At 37.7% G+C, this 19406-nt stretch overlaps 4 protein-coding genes across 6 annotated transcripts; 1 reads left to right on the top strand and 3 right to left on the bottom strand.

The window, feature by feature from the left end:
* Nucleotides 1–1612: 1612 nt before the first annotated feature.
* Nucleotides 1613–4021, bottom strand: LOC121781561 (protein FAR1-RELATED SEQUENCE 5-like). Its single transcript, XM_042179284.1, has 5 exons — nucleotides 3306–4021; nucleotides 2732–3142; nucleotides 2185–2650; nucleotides 1973–2064; nucleotides 1613–1889 (listed from the first exon to the last, which is right to left on the bottom strand). The coding sequence occupies exons 1-5, from the start codon at nucleotides 4019–4021 to the stop codon at nucleotides 1613–1615; spliced, it is 1962 nt and encodes a 653-aa protein (XP_042035218.1).
* Nucleotides 4022–12414: 8393 nt separating this feature from the next.
* On the top strand, nucleotides 12415–15691 carry LOC121781786. Of its 3 annotated transcripts, none has more exons than XM_042179474.1 (3): nucleotides 12415–12467; nucleotides 14914–15057; nucleotides 15149–15691. In XM_042179474.1, exons 2-3 carry the CDS (start codon nucleotides 14980–14982, stop codon nucleotides 15515–15517), a joined length of 447 nt encoding a protein of 148 aa, XP_042035408.1. In that variant the 5' UTR covers nucleotides 12415–12467; nucleotides 14914–14979; the 3' UTR covers nucleotides 15518–15691. The 3 variants fall into 3 exon arrangements, with proteins under 3 accessions (XP_042035408.1, XP_042035407.1, XP_042035406.1); XM_042179473.1 differs by lacking the exon at nucleotides 12415–12467 and adding an exon at nucleotides 13584–13645; XM_042179472.1 differs by lacking the exon at nucleotides 12415–12467 and having other exon boundaries at nucleotides 14600–15057.
* Nucleotides 15692–16618: 927 nt separating this feature from the next.
* LOC121781560 (protein FAR-RED IMPAIRED RESPONSE 1-like) lies at nucleotides 16619–17578 on the bottom strand. Its single transcript, XM_042179283.1, has one exon. The coding sequence runs from the start codon at nucleotides 17576–17578 to the stop codon at nucleotides 16619–16621; it is 960 nt and encodes a 319-aa protein (XP_042035217.1).
* Nucleotides 17579–17635: 57 nt separating this feature from the next.
* Nucleotides 17636–19278, bottom strand: LOC121781559 (protein FAR1-RELATED SEQUENCE 5-like). Its single transcript, XM_042179282.1, has 3 exons — nucleotides 19269–19278; nucleotides 18029–18791; nucleotides 17636–17816 (listed from the first exon to the last, which is right to left on the bottom strand). The coding sequence occupies exons 1-3, from the start codon at nucleotides 19276–19278 to the stop codon at nucleotides 17636–17638; spliced, it is 954 nt and encodes a 317-aa protein (XP_042035216.1).
* Nucleotides 19279–19406: the final 128 nt, after the last annotated feature.

Below are 19406 nucleotides of genomic sequence, written 5' to 3'. Positions count from 1 at the left end.
TTTAGTTCATCCTTTATATTTTCTGATTCTCGTTTTAAAGTTCAGTGCATATGGTAATTTAGTTCATCCTTTATATTTCCTGATTTTTTGTTTTCAAATTCTCGTTTTGTTTTCTGATTTTGTGTTTTCTGATTCTAGTACAATTGTATTCAATTGGAAAAAGTAAATCGGGACGCCCTCCTAATACCAAACCGCGGTCCACCGCAAATCAAATCCAACCAAACCGTTCTGGTGAGCTATCCACAATTCAGGAATTTTAATTTTGGTCCACACTTTTTCGTTTGATTTTAGTTCATTAAAGTGTTCTGATGTAACTGAAGTTATGAAATTGTTCGCTGAAGTATTTTGAACATCAGCTGAAGTATTTATTGGATGAAAATGAGAATGATTTAGCTGATTTTATTTAATTATAAAATGAAATCGTTCCTTCATCTGATGAAGTATTTACTTCTTATTTGTGTCAGTTGGTGGTTTGTGAATGATTTATGTGTGTGATATATGAAGTGTGTTCATTTTAAGATGAATTGGTTCTAATCTCTTTTTGTGTATAGGTCATAACAATTGTGTGAATAAGATGAATACATGTGATTATATGATGATATGAAATGATTATTTGATCTCTTTGATGGTGTTGTTATGATCCATTTCTTACAGATGGAAACATAGGCAAACCTCCTGCTAGTGCAAAGTCAACACCATCTTCTAGTCGATTAGACAACAACTAATGCTGAAGACTGTCCTTGTACAACAATGCAAAACCATTTCCTCTGCAAGAATAGAAAGGATGGCAATATCATGCAGGACAACAACTAATGCTGAAGATTGTGGTGTCTTTCTGATGAGACACATGGAAACGTACAAGGGTGAGCGTGTTGAATATTCAAATTGTGGGCTAAAAAAAACTAGCAAAGGATTACTGCAGAGCTTGAGGGCCAAATACTGTTCAACTTTGATGAATGCAATAATCAGTCATGAATGCCTCAACAACAAGCGCATCACAACGAGATACTACGTAGAGGAAAGCAAAAACAAGGACATTGATGTTGAAAAAATGATAGCATGTTACCTTAAGAAGAAGTGATGTTTTGATATTTGAAATCGGAACAATTTTTCCCACGTAAACTGTAAACCGAATAGTCTAAATCTTCCTTTGTTATTTGCTTAAAGTAACCAAAATTGGTATATTGTGTAGTACAGTTATTAGAGATTTTTATTAGATAAAGTAGTGTGATTAAATGGTGAAACATTTCAATACATAATGAATTAATAAGAATATATTATGGAATTTTTATACTGGGGGATGCGGAAACATGGTTTTACGATGAATTAAATTGACTACAATATGAAAAAACATTTTATGAGTTCAATAAAACATAAATGATAATATAAAGAGATCACTCTATATAAAAAATTATTCATTCTGTGTAAATATTTATTCATCAGACCATCAGATTAGTTCATCCATCCAAAACGTAAAAAGAATAGCTTAACTACTTCATTTTTTATGAAACTATATTCATCGAAACAGAAAATATATTCATCTAAGTAAAATATAAAGAAGTTAAAAAACTGAGACAATACATCAAGACATAGTGACGAAAGATATCTTGTACTACTTTTTCTTCTGTTTCTCCTTAATCTTTTTGCAATTTCTTGCATCATGATTACCAACCTCGCCGCATTCGGCACATTTACGACCCGGCTTTGCCTTCAGCTTCATTGCTTGCTCAAGGCGTGTAAGAGGCCGTCTTCCTGAACCCTTGGTTTTGACAACGTCGAGAGGATGGACATCTATTTCGCTAGGGGCTTGAGACCCATAGAAATTCTCAATCATTTGCCTCTTATCACTAATAGACAATACAATCCCTTGCCCAATATCGCTTTTTTTCCTTCAACAAAAATTTGTCTGGATGCACAAATTTGGTCAAAGCTTCCCTTAATAGTATGTGCAACCTCAAAATAATCACCATACATATCCCTCCATTCTTGTGCTGCCACATCGATAATGAGAGCTTTTTCAATATCGTCAACAAAACCACAATGAACAGGCTTGACAAAATTAGACTTCAACCAACGTCCTCCATGTAAGTGATCAGGAACCATCTTCAATTTTTTGTTTTGTAATACCCAAAAAATGTGGCTGCATACGAGTCCAAGTCTTTGAAATAGTTTACACCCACATACATATGAATCGCCAGAGATGGAATAAGACACGGACCAGTCCTTAGAGAACTTGTCATTGATCACATATATTTCAGCGTCATCCTCGATTGAAGTCTTTACCAATGTGCAAATATCAATTGTTTCCTCAATCTCTTCCTGAATTGCCTTAATCCCACCGTCACTGTAGATTGTTGACGCATGCCTCTCAAGTGCAGAATTTGTTTTCAACATTGGGGTCGTGTTGGAGTCATGATATTCAAACCTGTTGCTATTGCTCCTTTGGGCATCCATCGCATTGTTGTAATTCATAAGAAACTCGACTAGATTACATCGAGACTTAGTGTACCTCTTGAAGAAACTGTTCTGAGACTCGGATACAGAGGTGGTCTTAATCAATGAACTCATTGGAAAATCCCTGAAGTAGGCTAGAACATGTATATCATCGCATATGTAAATAGATTCATAAATACCTTGAAATAGTTCATAACTAAGCAAAATTTGTACAGCACAGTATTACATAAAAACAATAGTATGTTGTTGATATACCCTGAATTTTCGATTGGCAAACATTGTCGAAAACCACTCGTTGTTTGTAAGGCCGTATTTTTCCATAATTTCGTGCCAGGTTTCTTCGAATTCTTCAGGATCTATCAACTCCGACCACACACATTTATTAAACTCCTTCTTTAAATCCTCATTGTGGAGCTGATTCTTGGGCAATTTTTCAACGACCTTAAACATGATGTGCCACATGCACCATCGATGTCTTGTATCAACTAGAACACTATCGACAGCCACCTTCATTCCCAAATCTTGATCAGTAATGATCAATTTGGGAGCAGCGCCCATGCATTTAACAAACCTTTCGAACAACCATTCAAAAGAAGGAGCATTCTTTTTCGATAACAATCCTGCACCAAATGTAAAGGGTCTGCCATGATTGTCTTTGCCCGTGAATGGTGCAAAAATCATACAATACCTACATTCCATCAAAAAAGTACCCATATCATAGTGGACAAAATAGTTCACCTCGTAATTATGTTATATCAACTGGAACTATAAATAATTCATCATTTAAACATAAACATAAATAACCAAAAAAGATGGAGCAATCTAAAACAGTGACTACTTATTGGTCGTACCTATTTGTTGAGAAGGTTGTGTCGAAAGAGACAATGTCACCATACAAATGGTAATTGTGCTTGGCAATAGGATCACACCAGAAAAGACGTGTAAGCCTGCCCTTAGAGTTTACCTTAAAGTCGTAGGTGAACGACGAACATATCTCCTTCTTCCGCTTCATATCATTTAATACCATTTGCGCATCAGCACCATCCACATATGCTCTTAGATCACGCCTATAGTTGCGAACCTCGACAATGGTGCATCCGACGTAATCCAAACCACCTAAGACCTCGCTAAGCAGACTAAAAGTCAACGTGGGACCGATATTTACACTTGCGCAATCTGCTATGAATTTCTGATGCACTAGGTCGATATTGCGATTGAGCCTCATAAATCGCTTATGACGTAATTGAACCATATCGTGATTATGTCGCTCTTCAAACTGTTTAACAACATAACCAGTACCCTTACAAAACTTAAAAGCAACTTTAGCCTTACAAAGACACTTTCTAGAAGAACGTCTACGTTTAGTCTCAAGCTGTTTATACTTCACTCGCTTCTCACCTTCTCTACTACACACAACGTATAGCCATGTAACCAGATCTCCAACCCTTTTAGATCCATGTTTACGGGTGTCAAACCCTACCTGCCGTGCATATTTGTTATAGAAGACTGTAGCATCATCCAAGGTATGAAAAACCTGCCAATATGTGGCTTCATTTGGGAAGGACATTCAGGGATGTATGTCACTAAAAAAAGTTTGTTTCATCCAGTATGAAATATATTTCACTACTACGAACAAAATTATACATCAATATTTTTTATATGAAAGATATTCACTGCGATAAACAGAACAAATATTCCTACTACCTGGCTCTAGTTCTTCATCCTCGGATGATTCAGAGTCAGAATCAAAAAGTGAGCTGCCAACCTGAGATTGTAACTCATCGAATATTGACCCATGACTGTCGTTAATATTTTCTGTAGAAGTAGTTCAACGAATGTTTCTTGGTTCGGGAGAAAATTCAGTTGTGTGAGAAGGATTGCTCGAGTCGTCCATTGATGTACTAGTAAAGTCCGTTCTAGGCGTAAAGCTATTTGACGAATCCATACAACCAAATAAGACGAAGAAGTAGAGAGATGATAGTTGAAGATTGCGAATGAACGGAATTGAGATTAGTTTATATAGACAGATTAAACTGTGCAATTAGCATATTCAATGGAAAATGAAGAGTGGATTAGAATCGTGTGAATATCATTATCATATTAATGTGTCTGAATATATTATAAGATTGAATTGCAAATGAAGAGTGCAGTAAAATCGTGTAAAAATCATTGCCATATTAACTTGTCTGAAATCAAGGAAAACAAAATAACTGCCAAAGTTACAATTACAAAATAAGCCCCCATACGTTACTTGCATAATATTATAATACATGTAGACAATATTTAATAATATTTGAGAGAATTAATTAAGACCATCAGATTATGAAAATGGGTGGACATGATTTGTTCTCTAGTTCGGTCATTAAAATTGGTTCGACATTGAATACAACTCTATATATATATAGGGGTGTGTTAAGGTCCTTCGCAGCTTTTCAGTCCAAGCTTCTATCAGATCACAACCCTTGGATCCTTGAATTGGATGGTTGTGATGATCTGCATTATTACACTATAATGGTGCATTATTAGTCGGTGTGCATTATTCAACTGAAAATCTGCATTATTAAATGACACGTGGCATCAATCTAACCGTCGGATGACAAAATCGTGGGGCTGAGATTAAAAAGAACAATAGAACAAAAGATACAAAAAGGAAATGAATACATCCCTATATATATATATATATATATATATATATATATATAGGGGTGCATTGTAATGATAACCCATATTTATGTGATAACCCTATAACTAAATCTCCACCACACATTTTTAAAATATATGGTCTAGATTTAATCTAACAAAACTATCATATTTCGGATATATTAAGGGCAAAATTGTCACTCCTAAATCTGCCGTCTTTCAGGTGATTGTTGGAGGCGGAGGTGGTGGCGCTGCAGCTACGGCCTCTGGTGGTGGTGGCGATGCTGTCCAGTTCGAGGAGCAGCCAACAACCCATCGCTCCGCTCCAGAAATCGTCAGCTCGGTCAGGACGCAGCGCTGCTTGCTGTCACGGTGTAGTCGACGTCGTCACTGACGCTACTGCTCGGCAAATTACGATACTCCGTCACCATAGCTGCTGTCCGTCACGAGCATCCGCGACCCGCTGCGCCGTAGTCTCCTACTCATCGCATTTCCGTCGTTGTCATTAGATGAATCTTAAAATATGTGCTCATCTTCCATTTCTTTCAATCAAAAGTATTTCATTATGTGTAAAATAAGTTTCATGCTCACAGTAATGAAATATATAAAAAATTCTGCACACCCAAGTAATCAACAAATTTTAATCTATAAGCAAAGAGTTGAGCATTATATAAATCATTCAAAATTGGGCTAATTTTTATAAGTGAAGAAGATCCTAGCTCGGTATGATCATATATAGAATTGTTACTAATTGAGTTCAAAATAGCGTGAGGCATGGTCCATCAAATGCTCAGCAGCTTCTTTTGGCCTACTTAAGGGGATAAAATGATAGTTTCAAATGATAAAATGATACTTTTGCATGATAAAATGATACTTTTGCATGATAAATTGATTGTTTGAGTTCTTTGGTTGGATAAGATGATAGTTTCGGGGAATAAAATGATAGTTTCAGTGGGCAAAAATGATAGGTTCACTGATAAAATGATATTTTTGTTTCATAATGATAGTTTTAGATTTTTGGCTGATAAAATGATACTTTTGCATCATAAAATGATAGTTTGAAGGGATAAAATGATAGTTTCAAATGATAAAATGATACTTTTGCATGATAAATTGATTGTTTGAGTTCTTTGCTTATATAGCCCATCTGAATGTAGATTTACAGGCTTACAACGTACATGTACGGATAATTTTAATAAATGTTACATTCAGAAATATATATTAACATTGACATGAACTTGCTAGCTTTCTCTATTTAATTCTTCTTTCCACAGATTGAGCATACTTGACAGTCGAGCGGGCCAAAGCATCCATTGGATCTATGCATTTTCTCCACAAGGGATCATCCGAAGGCAAAAGTTCGCGAAACTCATCAGAAGCAAGAACCACTCTGTTCACAGCTCTTACCAGCAGAATATGAAGAGAGATTCTAAGCAAAACTATCAGTAAAAGTATCATTGTATCAACTCAGAGTATCATTCTATCCGGCAAAACTATCATTTTATGCAGTAAACCTATCATTTTATCATTTTATCATGAGCGAAATTCAGAAATTTAAATGAGGGAAGTGACATATTTACTCACTACTTTCCATCTACTCAACACTACATTCATCATCAATCGCATTTACTCACAATCTCTCTCCCGCTTCTCTCTCCCGATTCGTCTTCCCCTTTTCCAAAAACTTTCAAAACCCTAGCCGCCCCCATTCAAGATCACGCCGTTTTCTCGAAATCTCAACCGGTGTTTGCTTTGATTTCCAATTACCCTTCCTGTTTTGAACAAAATTTCGCTGCGGTCTAAGAGGAGGTAGGGTTTGCAGACTGTTATTTTAATGGTTTACTATACAATTTTTAAGAAACCTTTCCCCAACTTTCGCCAATCACACATCACCCACACCACGATTCAAACGATTACCATAAACCGCGCGCATTTGTTGACAAAATTTTATAGGGTTTTGATTGTTCGGTGTCCTGCGCAGATTACAAAATGTCTAAAAGAGGACGACCGTCAAATTCCCAACAATCGGCGAAAGAGGGTGAGATTCTGTTTTTATTTGCTTTTCGAATACCTGGACTTTTGCTCTGATTTTGTGCTTGATATATTTGGATTTCAATCCCACATGTTTTAGTTGAGTTTGTACATTATTTTCAGAAACGTGTGCATTAATTTTGGTTCTGTATCCATTATCCGTATAGTGGTGGACATTATTGTATAAAATAATGCAATGTTGGTGAGTTCATTACTGTAATGTATCTGCACATTATATCAGTATTCATATGCATCAAAATATCCTGTGTTATGCATCATGTAACTGGTGTTTTTTATTGTTAAAGAGTGAACGAAATATTTTTATATGTTCATTACTTGAGTGATTCTGTTCATTATTTGGCTTTTTGAATGCATTATTTGTCCTGTTTTATGCATCATGTGACTGTGGTTGTACATGGGTCAAAGGGTGAATGGAATATTTGTATGTTCATTACCTGACCGGATCTGTACATTATTTAGTTATTTTAGTGCATTATTTATCATGGTTTATGTTTTATGTGACCGTTGTTGGACATGTGACAATGGGTGATTGCAATATTCATGGTGCATTTGTTGATTTATTCTGAACATTATTTGATTATTAAAATGCATTATGTATCAATTTTTAGGCATTATTTTGATGCTTCTGTACAAGAGTGTATTACATTATTTGCCGATGTGATTACATTATTTGACTATGTGAATGTATTAAGTTGATTTCTGTTTTAAATTGTCAAACAACAACTGGAATATTTGTTAGTTCATTACCTTATATAATCTCTGCATTACGTGCATATGGTAATGCATTATTTTCCTATATGCATGAATTATGTTTACTTCTGTTTTAGATAGTCAAATAGTAAGGTAGTAATTGTTACATTCTGTTTAATATAACTATATGTCACTGCAGTATTTACCTAAACGAATACATTATATCTGTTGCTAGACATTGGAAAGTTTTTATTGTAATTTTCATGTTCATTTGGTGCATTTATTTATACAATATATATCTTTTTGGTATTCCTTATATTGCACGTTTCATGATGCATGTTGGTGCTACTGGACAGGGACGAAGCAGTTAAGGATAGACATATAAGACGCATTAGATGATCTACTGCCTGTTGGAATCGCCCAAAAGTTCCGCGCATGACTAACGGAAGCAACAACTAGTACTGCGCAAAATGAATGTGATGACAAAAAGAACAAAGGCAGAAGGGACGACTATTTGTATTGTCGACGTACACCTGCCGAGTTCTTGTCCTGCTTAAAGAGTCTAACGCCGCAGCAAAAGGAAGCCGTGGCCGAACTTGGATTTCAGTCTATCTTGTGTTTCGATGCGAAGGAGATTCCCGGTCACCTTGCCTATTGGGTGCTCAGCGCGTTTAATCTAGCTCGATGCCAGATTGGATTGTCGGGGGTGGAAGCCTTGATCTAGATGAGGAAGACGTCCATTTGACGTTGGGATTTCCTCGAGGGCGAACACCTATTTCACGGCCAATGGAACATCAAAGCAACTTCGCTTTCAACGACATGGTTGCTGCTCGATGTGGGAAGGGTCGTTTTAAAATGACCCCAAAGGACATATCCCAACTGATGATGCATGAGGTGAATGGCGGCAAGGTCTTCAAGAAGCTCTTTATGTTCCTGCTGGAAAATGCATTGATAGAGACCCCATCTGATGGCCATTGCAAGCCCAAGATTCTGAATTTCATTGATGATGTCGACGGAATTAGAAACTTAAACTGGTGTGGTTACGTCCTTTCTTTGCTCGAGGCTACTTATCCAAGCTGGGAAAACCGCCAGAGTGTGAATTTTAGCGGGCCAATCTACTTTTTGGTGGTATGTGATTTAAAATATGCATTAGATGCCCCTTTTCCTACATTATGCATTACTGTAATTACATTATAAAGCTGTAATTATTGCATTACATTATGCATTACTGTAATTACATTATAAATCTGTTATTTTCAGGGTGCATATGTGGACCGGGTGGTTCATTGCAGGAGGAGGGTGATCCGTTCCTGGCCAACGATCGAAGGTTGGACAGCCGAGGCTTTGAAGCAAAGGGCTGACGTGGAGCACGGCCAGTACGGAACTGGGAGGCTAGAAGCACAGCTCGATAATAATAAGTGGTTGGAAGAAGAAGAAGGTAAGAAGTTGGAATTGGATACCAGAGGAGAGGCGGCAACACCAGGCCAACGCAAAGCATACAGTTTCAGAAAACAATTTGTTGCTTCAAGCACCCTGATGGCACGCGCAATTACTGCTTGGTTGGATGATTTCAATCAAATCCCAGTGGAGTTGCTGGATGACGAGTGCTTCCGTGTTGGGAACCAGATTGTGAAAAAGCTACTTGGAATTGATGATCAAAATGTGGTGGCGGACGAGGAAATTATCACTAGACTCACCCAGGCTAAGGATGATGAAGAAGAGTTTAGTCCCGAATGGATCGCTGAGTTAGAAAAAATGATGGCAGCCTACGATAAAAAAAAAAGACAATGAACAAGAGCACCACCAGGCCGTCTTTTGTCCTAGATGGCTTCGATTGCCCTGACCCTTTTGCGACGCAACCGTTAGATGGAGCTGGGGGGAGTGGCACTGGAGGCATAGAGACCCCAATTGTTGACATTGCACAGGAAGCTCCAATTCTTGGGCAGCCGGGAGGTGAAGATTTCGAAGGAGGCATGGCCATGCCCGAGCCGTTTGTTTATGATATCCCGGGTATCATAAACGCTGGTGCAGGTGTTAATGTACAACAACACCCGGCATCAGCATCAGACTTAGCGCACGGCGGGGAATTGCGGAGCACTACTGAGGTAGGCATCCATATACATATCGTTGAGTACTGTCAATGGTTTTCGATATTAACTCATTATAATTGTGTTACAATAAGGCACAGGTGAATGCTTCCATAGGAGAAGCTGTCCGTCTGCCATTTGTGGTAGGGATAGACGCAGACGGTACCTGCCAAACTAGAAAAATCAAGACATCGACAGCGGGCCTAAAGTTAGGAGCATTAGGACAGAAAGGTGGAGCTGGAGGGGACAGTGCCAAGGTTTGTGCTTCTTAAAAATAAATTGAATTATATAATGTCATGATTTCGTTGACATACCGTCCTCACTAACTTCCTATTTTATGTAAAGGATGACAACACAGAACCAAAAAGTAAGGGGGCCGCAGCAAAGTGAAGGAAGGGGAAAGAGCCGTTGCCTCGTAAGGTATAAGTGTAAAATGGAATTATATACATGTAATTCTACATTATAAACATGTTAACATGCATTTTTTTGTCCTTTATTGTTTATTAAAAGAAACAACCGCAGTGTAAGGGTAAGGGGCCCGTTATTGACGAGTCTGGAGCGGGTGTTACTGTGAAGGAGGTGGTGATGCCTACTGTGGTTCCGCATGACCAAGGAAAGGGAAAGGTGATACAAAAGGAGGCGGGAGATGTGGTAAGAAAAAGTGTATTGCCTTGAAATACAATAAATTATAACGTGTAACTCTTAGATTGCAAAATTAATGGTTGCATTATTTGACTGAATGAGTACATTATTTATATATTATTGTGAATTTATTGTAATGTGGCAGGCGATGTATGCCTGATATAGTACATGGGTCTATGTGTGAATAACAATATGGCATTTTTCATTAATTGATTGAATGTGTACATTATGTTTTTATAACATTGCATTATATTGTATGTTGGCCCCGTTATATGGCTGCTTTTGTACATTGGTCAGCGAGTGAATGTAATGTTTGCATGTTCATTATTTCATATAAACCGTTCATTATGTACATATAGATATGCATTAAATATATTCGTTCATGCATCATGATGATGCTGTTATACCTAATTCAAAGAGTTAATGGACTGTTCGTATGCTCAAGTGTGTTAAAAATGTATTTTACATATCCATACTTTCATGTATAGGCGGTGACCGGGGCGGCGACTAGAATAAAAAAGGCAAGTCCGGCAGCAAGGTCGCCATTCAATGAGAGCGCTGTTAGACTTACAGCCAAAGCCAACATTGTGGACATAGAGCTGTATTACTGGGTGCTAAGCACGGTAGCAACAAACAAGTAAGTTTGGTAATTTTGCTCCTGTGCTATGTAATACATAATTCATTGTTGTTTAACTGTTTAATGCCTCTCAGGGACTCCGTTGTCTACAAAGACAGGGAAACATTGCATGGTGAGTTCCAATCATTTGCGCCATTCAACATGATCAGCCCTCCAATTGTAGACACATGGGCTTCTTATTTGAACAACATGGAGCAGCTAAAAGCCCCAGAGACAGTGTCAAGGCTATTCTTCTCCACGAATCCTTGCGTGAGTGATCTAAGTTATAATCTCATGTTCTACCTAACGAAATAATTTTAAGTATGTAACTAGTTTACAAAATAATTTCCAGAAGGAAACCGTTGTCGACGTTCCGGCAGAATGGAATGAGAAGCGTCAACTTGATACCTTCTGGACCACACTGTTTGGAGAAGCGCTAAGTATGGGAAACCTTCAATGGGATGCTTATGATATGGTAAGTTGTAGCACCCCGGAAAATTGTGACTTTTTATTTATTTATTTATTTTTATTTGATGGCTTTTTTTATTGATGTGGATGTTGATTAAGAATTTCTTTTGTGGAAATTGAGTCTCTATGTGTTTGAGTTAATTATGTATAATTAGTTGTTGTGGGTTATGTGAGTTAATGTGATTAAGCTTCCAATGTGTGAATTAAATTAAGTGGGATCATGCATATATTTCTAGCCATATTATTTGGAATTTTCGGCCCTCCTATCCATTGGAAATAATACTTTCTTTCTTGGATTTAATTATTTGCTTTGGGATATTTATCTAAATTAAATCCAAATCAAATTATCCATATGCTATTCTACATAATTTTCGCCCATATGCCTTTCAATTACTTGTGGGATTAATTTATTTGTTACCTATTTTGTGGGAGTCTTTTCCTACAAGAAACTACTAATTTAAATCCTATTCCTATTTAATTAAGGATTTAAATATATTTTTTTTAAAATACTCCCCTAGTACACGTCCCTTTTTCCCTATTTTCACTCCACAATTTGTTTTATTTTTTATTTTTGTTTATTTAAGTGGAGAATTAATCCTAGAATATAAAAAGGGAGAAACCCAAACCCTTGCCCCATTATTTCAACGCTTTTTTCTCTCCCTCTCCTCTCTCCCACACGTTTTTTCCTCTCTTCCTCTCCTTCTCCACCAATTCTTCACCAATCCTTTGTTCTTGCATCAATTTGGAGTTGGAAATTCAAGATTCATCGAAGAATCGCATCAATTATCTTTCCTACCGATTGTTTTTGAACAAGAAAGGTATATTTGAATTTTCTTTCTCATCTTTTCCATTGAATCCTTGTTCTTGATTTCCTCATGCATATAGTGAGTATAGGAATCATAGATCGCATAATTAATCGGTGGGAATTTGTGTTTTGTATGAGGAGATTTGTGAATATGCGATTTTGAATGAATATGTGTGAAGTTTGAACGATTCATTGGTGAATGATGTGTGATTATATGAGAACATGATTATGAGAACCTTTTTAAGCATGATTGTGTGTTATAAGCATGAAAAATTGTATTTGGATGATTGAGGAAGAAACCCTAATTTCGAATTTGTGAGCCTGAAATCTGTGACATTTGAACAGCGGTTTCTGATGTGTAATTGACCTATCAAATGATCGAATTTTGATATGAAAATTTTACCGAGTAAATTTCAAGGTGTTTTATGTGTCTCTTGTAAATTTCAGCCATTTTTGTCGAAAAATAGATTTTTAATAAATGTTTGAAGTTGACTGCACAATTCTGCCAGAAACTTGTGTTCTCGCCCAGAAAGTTTCGTATTCTGTTTGACCGACCAAATGCCCTCCGTTTGATGTTATTCTTGAACTAGATGAATATTTGAAGTGTCTTCTGAGTCTTGTAAAAATTTCAGCCTCATTGGACATCGGATGAATTTATGGTGAATTTTTCAAATGAACTGCGCAATGCTGCCAGAATTTTTATATTCCGACCAGAGAGTGGTATTAATGTTTTGACTGACCAAATGACATTATTTGAGTGTGAAACTTTACCTGAATGAACTTGAATGTGTCTAATGGGTTGTGACCAAATTTTAGCTTAATATGAGGTCGGATGAATATTTGGTGATTTTTACAAACCAACCGCGCAGTTCTACCAGTTTTGTTGTTATGTAAAAATATCACTTGTTGCTAAGTTTGATGAACTATATGATGCATGTATGATTTGGGAAAGTATCCTATGACGTGATTATGTGTGACACGTTGAGAAATATTATGGCATGTTTTTCCTTATGTCGATGAATGATGGGACGGGTAATTTAAGGGAAACGATAAAAAGGAACAATAGGACAAGCATGATAACATAAGTTTATGGAAAGCTGATTGTGTTGTCGTTGGCAAGGGTGATTGAGCATACGTGAGCTCGAGGAACGAGAGTTGCATAAGTTGGAATTGTGTTGTTAAGCAATCGAGGTGGGCTTTCTTTTACTAAACTCTTTTATGTTTCAAAAATATGATTGTGGAGCTATAAGGGTGGTTTAAACTGTTATGTCATGCCATGATTGTTTTGATGTTGAGATTGTTGCCTGATTCCTAGTTCGTTTGAGCTTGCTCCGTTAGGCTATAGGGCTATGTTGAGATTATGCTTGATGCCTAGTTCGTTTGAGCTTGCTCCGTTAGGCTATAGAGCTATGTTGAGATTGTGCTTGATGCCTAGTTTGTGAGTTCGCTCCATTAGGCTATAGGGCTATGATAAACGAATTCGAGTCTGAGTAGGGCCGCAAACCCTATCAGGCTGTGTACACAGGTGGGATCGGGAGCCGTCCTTGCAAGTCGGCCGGTCTCGTGGGCGAATAGTGTGGCCACACTTTCGTCGCACTATGGTAAGAGGATGTGAATGATTGATTGATGAGAAAGTGGGGAGATTGTTTTGTCTGGCCAGACTATGAAAATGTTTTTGTGTTCTCGATGATATTTCTTAACTACATGTAAAACTCGAGTTCACTGGTATGGATGACATAACTGTTATAAAATGTTTTCGGCATGAGCCCATTGAGTACAACAAGTACTCCGCCCTGCATTTCTTTTAAAATTTTGCAGGTTGAGCGGGATGTTGCGATGGATGTTGAGTGAGCTTTAGGAATTCCTGGATGTGTCGTGTCTTCATACATGGGCGTCATCCTATGACTCTCCTTTGATACTTGTTTTTCCGCTTCCTTGTTTCGAATCGTTCTTGATAAAGTATTTCATTTTTTTCCCACACTACGTTACGACATTATTTACCTTGAGACATTAATCCGTTGTTTAACTATTCGATAGACCAAAATATTTCTTTTTGAAGTTAATTGGGTTTTCATATTCAATCTCGTCCTTTATTGTTGTCTTTCATTGCATCCCCCTTTTCTTCCCCGCTCCTTAGTCCCTCCCCTCGTCACGTTTTCCCGGTCTTCACTATCCTTAGTAAGGGCGGTCGTGACATAAGTGTGTGTTGCTTTGTGCATTATTTGGCCTACATTGTACGTTGTTGTCATTTAATTTGAAACAGTCTCTCAAGTTTATGTCTTATTGCATTATTTGGCTAACTACACATTACAGCTTGTAAATTTGTGCATTAGGTATGTAGTTTTTTTCCAATTTATAACTACATGAGCAACTATGAATAGTACTATCTCGATTTATTGATTGAATCACATTGACACATTATGAATCATTAGTTACGAAAATAACCCGTCGTTGTGCAGATCTTTTTCCCCATATGGGGTACAGCGCATCAGTATGTGATTTGTTTTGATTTGCCGCATGGCAAAATGAATATCTTAGACCATAGTTTGGCAGAACCACACGCCTCCTTCGAAGCTAAGTATGGCAAGACACCACCCCTTCTGGTAAGTAATAAGTTTACTACAATAGGCTGCCATATGATAAACATAGTTATTAGTAAACTGAAGAAATAAACATCTTTGTTTGGTGGTACAGCAAAATTTCCTTGCTGAAGCACTTACGAGGTGCAAAGTTCCGAAAATGGCAACCCAGGTGCGAAAATGCAGAACCCACGTGGTAACCATGCCTTGGAGGAACAACAACTTCATTGACGAGGCAAGTATCTACGTCATGCGGCACATGGAAACTTTTTTTGGTGAAAGGGAGAAGGTCTGGGATTGTGGCCTTAATGCAAATGGAACCAAAAACTTGGAGATGTTCCGCATCAAATATGCAAGGACCCTCCTGACGTGTGCTTACAACACTAGAGGTGGTGACAACCAGAAGCAAGCCACGCATTTTTGGAAAGAGAAGCTGGTGGAATTCAACTTTGAAAATTGGGTCGACCAGTACGGGCTGGATTGATATATTCTATGCACTATACAAATGGTGATGGGACAAGTAATGGCAGCATTGAAGTAAACTCTTGAATTTTATGGATATCTTATTTTTGCAAAGTACAATTGTTAGAACTTCTACTAGTATGCTTCTTGGGAACAATGGCCTGTGCCAGTTTTATGAATGTTTACATTAACACAATGCTTGTATTTGTCTTGTGGTACAAACTAATAAGACATCACTGCATACTAACATAAAATAAGTAGATAATAATGCATTCACATTCATGTATTTTATTTATAATGAACAATAAGTGGAAAATAATATACTTAACTTACAAAATTATGTAATTGTAATTAACAACCATGCAGTACATATACACGTTATGTATGGAGGTCAATACAAACCAAGCACTGGCACAATGTTTTGGAATCTTCACGCATCGTTCGGTTATGCATTATTTGTTTTACTGCGTTTATTATTTTCCATTTTTCCTGCATTATTTCGTGTGCATTATTTGGTTTAATATGTACATTAGTGGCTATTCTTAATGCATTATGTTTGCTTTTTTTCATTATGGTGTATGCGGTACTAACTATTGAATTTAATCTTCCTTATTATATGCACTATTATGTTATGTTGGTTCATCATGTGTTTAGTGTTACAGCATTATTTGGTACCACACTTACATTTGTTTGTGATGGGCCTAATAACAAATTGTAAACGGCAAATGAGCAACATGGACTTTCAAAAAAACTTTCATGTCTGAGTTAAGTTAAGTTTGATGAAACATAAAATTCTAACACACCACAGAATAAGAAAAAAGACGCATAAAATAAAATAATCCCGCTAAATAAATCCATACAATACATCAAAGCGTACGCTTGCCCTTCCCCAACTCTTTCTCCATCTCCATCTCTTTAAGCATCGGACAATTTTTGGAGTCATGGTGGCCCATCTCATCGCAAGCCTTACACCGTCTTAGAGGCCTACTAGCATCCTTTAGAGCCTTTTCTCTTTTCGAAATCAGTCGGCTCTTTGAGCTGCTTGCATGCCCCTTGGTCTTGACAACATCTGGAGGATAGACCTCAACCACTTCAGGCCGCACCATACCATAAAACTCTTCAATCATTCGCCTTTTTCAGATGCTGACGTTGTCGGATTCCCAGCTTGTATAGAATTACCAAGTTCTTCCACACCGCCTACAAATGCCCTTACCAATTCAATGTCCCTCTCAAATCGCCGGAGGAAACCGTAGAACATAGAAATGCCTTGCTTTGACACTGTTTGCCTATCGTCAACAGCAGACCTGGTAGGAAAGGCATCATGAAACTCCCCATGGACCGCCTTGGCTAGCGGAGTCTTCATCCATCTGCTTTGGCAGTATTTATCAGGTATTTTCTTCAATTCATTGTTCCTGAACAGGAAAAAAATATGACTGCACAAATATCCATGCCTACCGAAGAGTTTGCATTCGCAATAATATGAATCATCACTCCTATCATGAGTCACCAAATATGATTTGCGATTGCTATCCCCGAGCTTATATGTGCCAACAAATTCAGTCGAAGAAAATCCTAGCACGCGACATCTATCATTACCCTCAACGATTTCTTCCTGTATTCTCTTGAACATAGTATCGGTGTATAGCGTCGAAGCATGTTTCTCGAACGACAAGGTAGTGGCCAAAATGGGCAAAACAGTGGCATCGTGGTAGTCTAAAGTTGTCCTACTGTTTCGCGGAAACTCAACGGCATGGTTGAAATTCAAGTAGAACTCGGCTATGTTCGCACGAGGCTTCAAAAATCTTTTGTAGAAACTGTTCTCCGATTCAGAAATGGACGTAGTCCTAATCATCGAACCCAGTGGAAAATCTCTAAAATACGCCGGTATCCACAAATGCCTGTGTTCGTACAACGAGTTAAACCAGTCAAAGTCTTCCAACCCATGACTTTCCACAACTCTTTTCCACCCCTCTTCAAATTCGTCCGGCTCAAGCACATCCGACCAAACGCATGCACTGAATTCCTTCTTGAAAGCTTCATCCCTCAACAACCTATTTGGAACCTTGGTGGCCAACTTATGCATTATGTGCCACATACACCATCGGTGTCGCGTGCCAACCAGAACCTCTTCAATGGCTGATCACATTCCATTGTCTTGATCTGTCACAATCATCTTCGGTGCTATGCCCATGCATTCAACGAAATGTCTAAACAACCAGCCAAGTGCCCCTGTTTTCTCATTGCATACCAAGCCAGCCGCAAAGGTTACAGGTCTTCCATGATTGTCCTTTCCCGTGAAAGGAGTGAATATCATGCAATACCTTCATAAACAATCGTTTCCGTGTTATTAAATTAATAAAAGGAAAATATAATGAATCATTAACGGTGTCGTAATGTATGCAAATATCTTTATAATGCACTTAATATAAATAACAATTAAAAGATAATCAAATCTGAATAATGCAACTGAAATAGTATTATAATGAATGCAAACCTAATTATAATGCACATACTATTGTAGAAACATACATACCTGTTTTTGTTATACGTGGTGTCAAAGGCTACAATGTCACCAAACATATGGTAATTCATTTTCATCAAGCTGTCACACCAAAACAAAGCAACCAACTGGTTCTTCTCGTTAACCTCATAATGATATGTGTACGACTCAGACATTTCCTTCTTTTTAGCCATGTCGTCCAACACCATTTGCACATCGAATCCATGTGCATATGCTTTAATGTCGCGTGAAGCATTCCTGATGTCACCAACCGTACAACCGACGAGGTCAAACCCACCGAGAGTTTCTTTCAACACCTTAAATGTCAGTGTGGGTCCAATATTCGCGTTTGAACAATCAAGTATGAATTTCTGATGAACGTCATCCAAATGACGGTTAACAGACATAAACTGCTGATGCTCTGACTCAACCATATCATGGTTATGAACCTCGTTGAAATCCTGTACCGAATAACCTGCATGTCCATTATCAGAGAAATACTTGAAGGATATACTCGCTTTACAACCACATCTCTTGGATAAGCGTCGGCGCTTCATTGAGAAACCGGAACGAGCATTCAACTGGTCATCCTCGTTGGACTTCTTATGGCCTTCCCTATTGCATACGACATAATACCAGGTTGTAACATCTTCCACCTTCCTCACCCCTTGTTTGCGCGTATCAAAACCAACGGCCTTGGCATACACATCATAAACCGCGAGTGCAAAATCTAATGATTGGAACTTCTGACCAACTACAGGCTTTAATTCCCTAGAACAGGCAGGCACAACCCTAACTGTTTATGAACACGAAACAACACATGTTAAGCTGAAGATGCATTATATGAAATATACAATACATTACCGAACAGAAAGAGTGCATTATATAATCATACTGATACATTACATGTATAATTTTGTCCAACTACTAAGTCAATATAAAATCAAAGACTATAGGGATGGCTCTAATTCGCGGACATACATACATGTTTTCAATCTCATAGTATACAACACTCCTAGTCCCAGAAATCGGCAACACTGGGGGAATTATTGAACGCCCATGTCACATGAAATAACAATCCTAGTAATACGTATGCACCGTAGCCACCCCATAATCATAAAACGTCAATCATATTTCGATAAAATAGTAAAGAGGCACACCACCATCAAACACGAATTTCATGATCTACACAGATTAGGTAATGCGACTAATTTTTGAGTAAAAATTGAAAACATCGGAATCAATAAACATGAGCGAAAATCGGGTGGATTACCTTCTTCCATTGATAATCGAACAATCGTGGAAAATCAAAATCTGTATGCGCTTGATACAGAAACGACGAATCTGTGAAATACAAATTTCACGCAGTGTGATCGACCCAAATTAACCCCCGACTAATGGAGAAAGAATC

Source organism: Salvia splendens, chromosome 20 (genome assembly GCF_004379255.2).
Source record: "Salvia splendens isolate huo1 chromosome 20, SspV2, whole genome shotgun sequence".
NCBI classification, from domain to species: Eukaryota; Viridiplantae; Streptophyta; class Magnoliopsida; order Lamiales; family Lamiaceae; genus Salvia; species Salvia splendens.
Note: the sequence above shows the minus strand (reverse complement) of the source record. Positions and strands in the feature narration are given on the sequence as shown.

Coding starts and splice junctions, on each gene's coding strand:
- LOC121781561 (XM_042179284.1), bottom strand. CDS start 4,021: ATGTCCTTCCCAAATGAAGCCACATATTGGCAGGTTTTTCATACCTTG. Junction 3,143..3,305: donor ACAACCTTCTCAACAAATAG/GTACGACCAATA, acceptor GATGGAATGTAG/GTATTGTATGATTTTTGCAC. Junction 2,065..2,184: donor CCATCTCTGGCGATTCATAT/GTATGTGGGTGT, acceptor CGTTGGTTGAAG/TCTAATTTTGTCAAGCCTGT.
- LOC121781786 (XM_042179474.1), top strand. CDS start 14,980: ATGAATATCTTAGACCATAGTTTGGCAGAACCACACGCCTCCTTCGAA. Junction 15,058..15,148: donor GCAAGACACCACCCCTTCTG/GTAAGTAATAAG, acceptor TTGGTGGTACAG/CAAAATTTCCTTGCTGAAGC.
- LOC121781560 (XM_042179283.1), bottom strand. CDS start 17,578: ATGCATAAGTTGGCCACCAAGGTTCCAAATAGGTTGTTGAGGGATGAA.
- LOC121781559 (XM_042179282.1), bottom strand. Junction 17,817..18,028: donor ACCACGTATAACAAAAACAG/GTATGTATGTTT, acceptor TTGTTTATGAAG/GTATTGCATGATATTCACTC.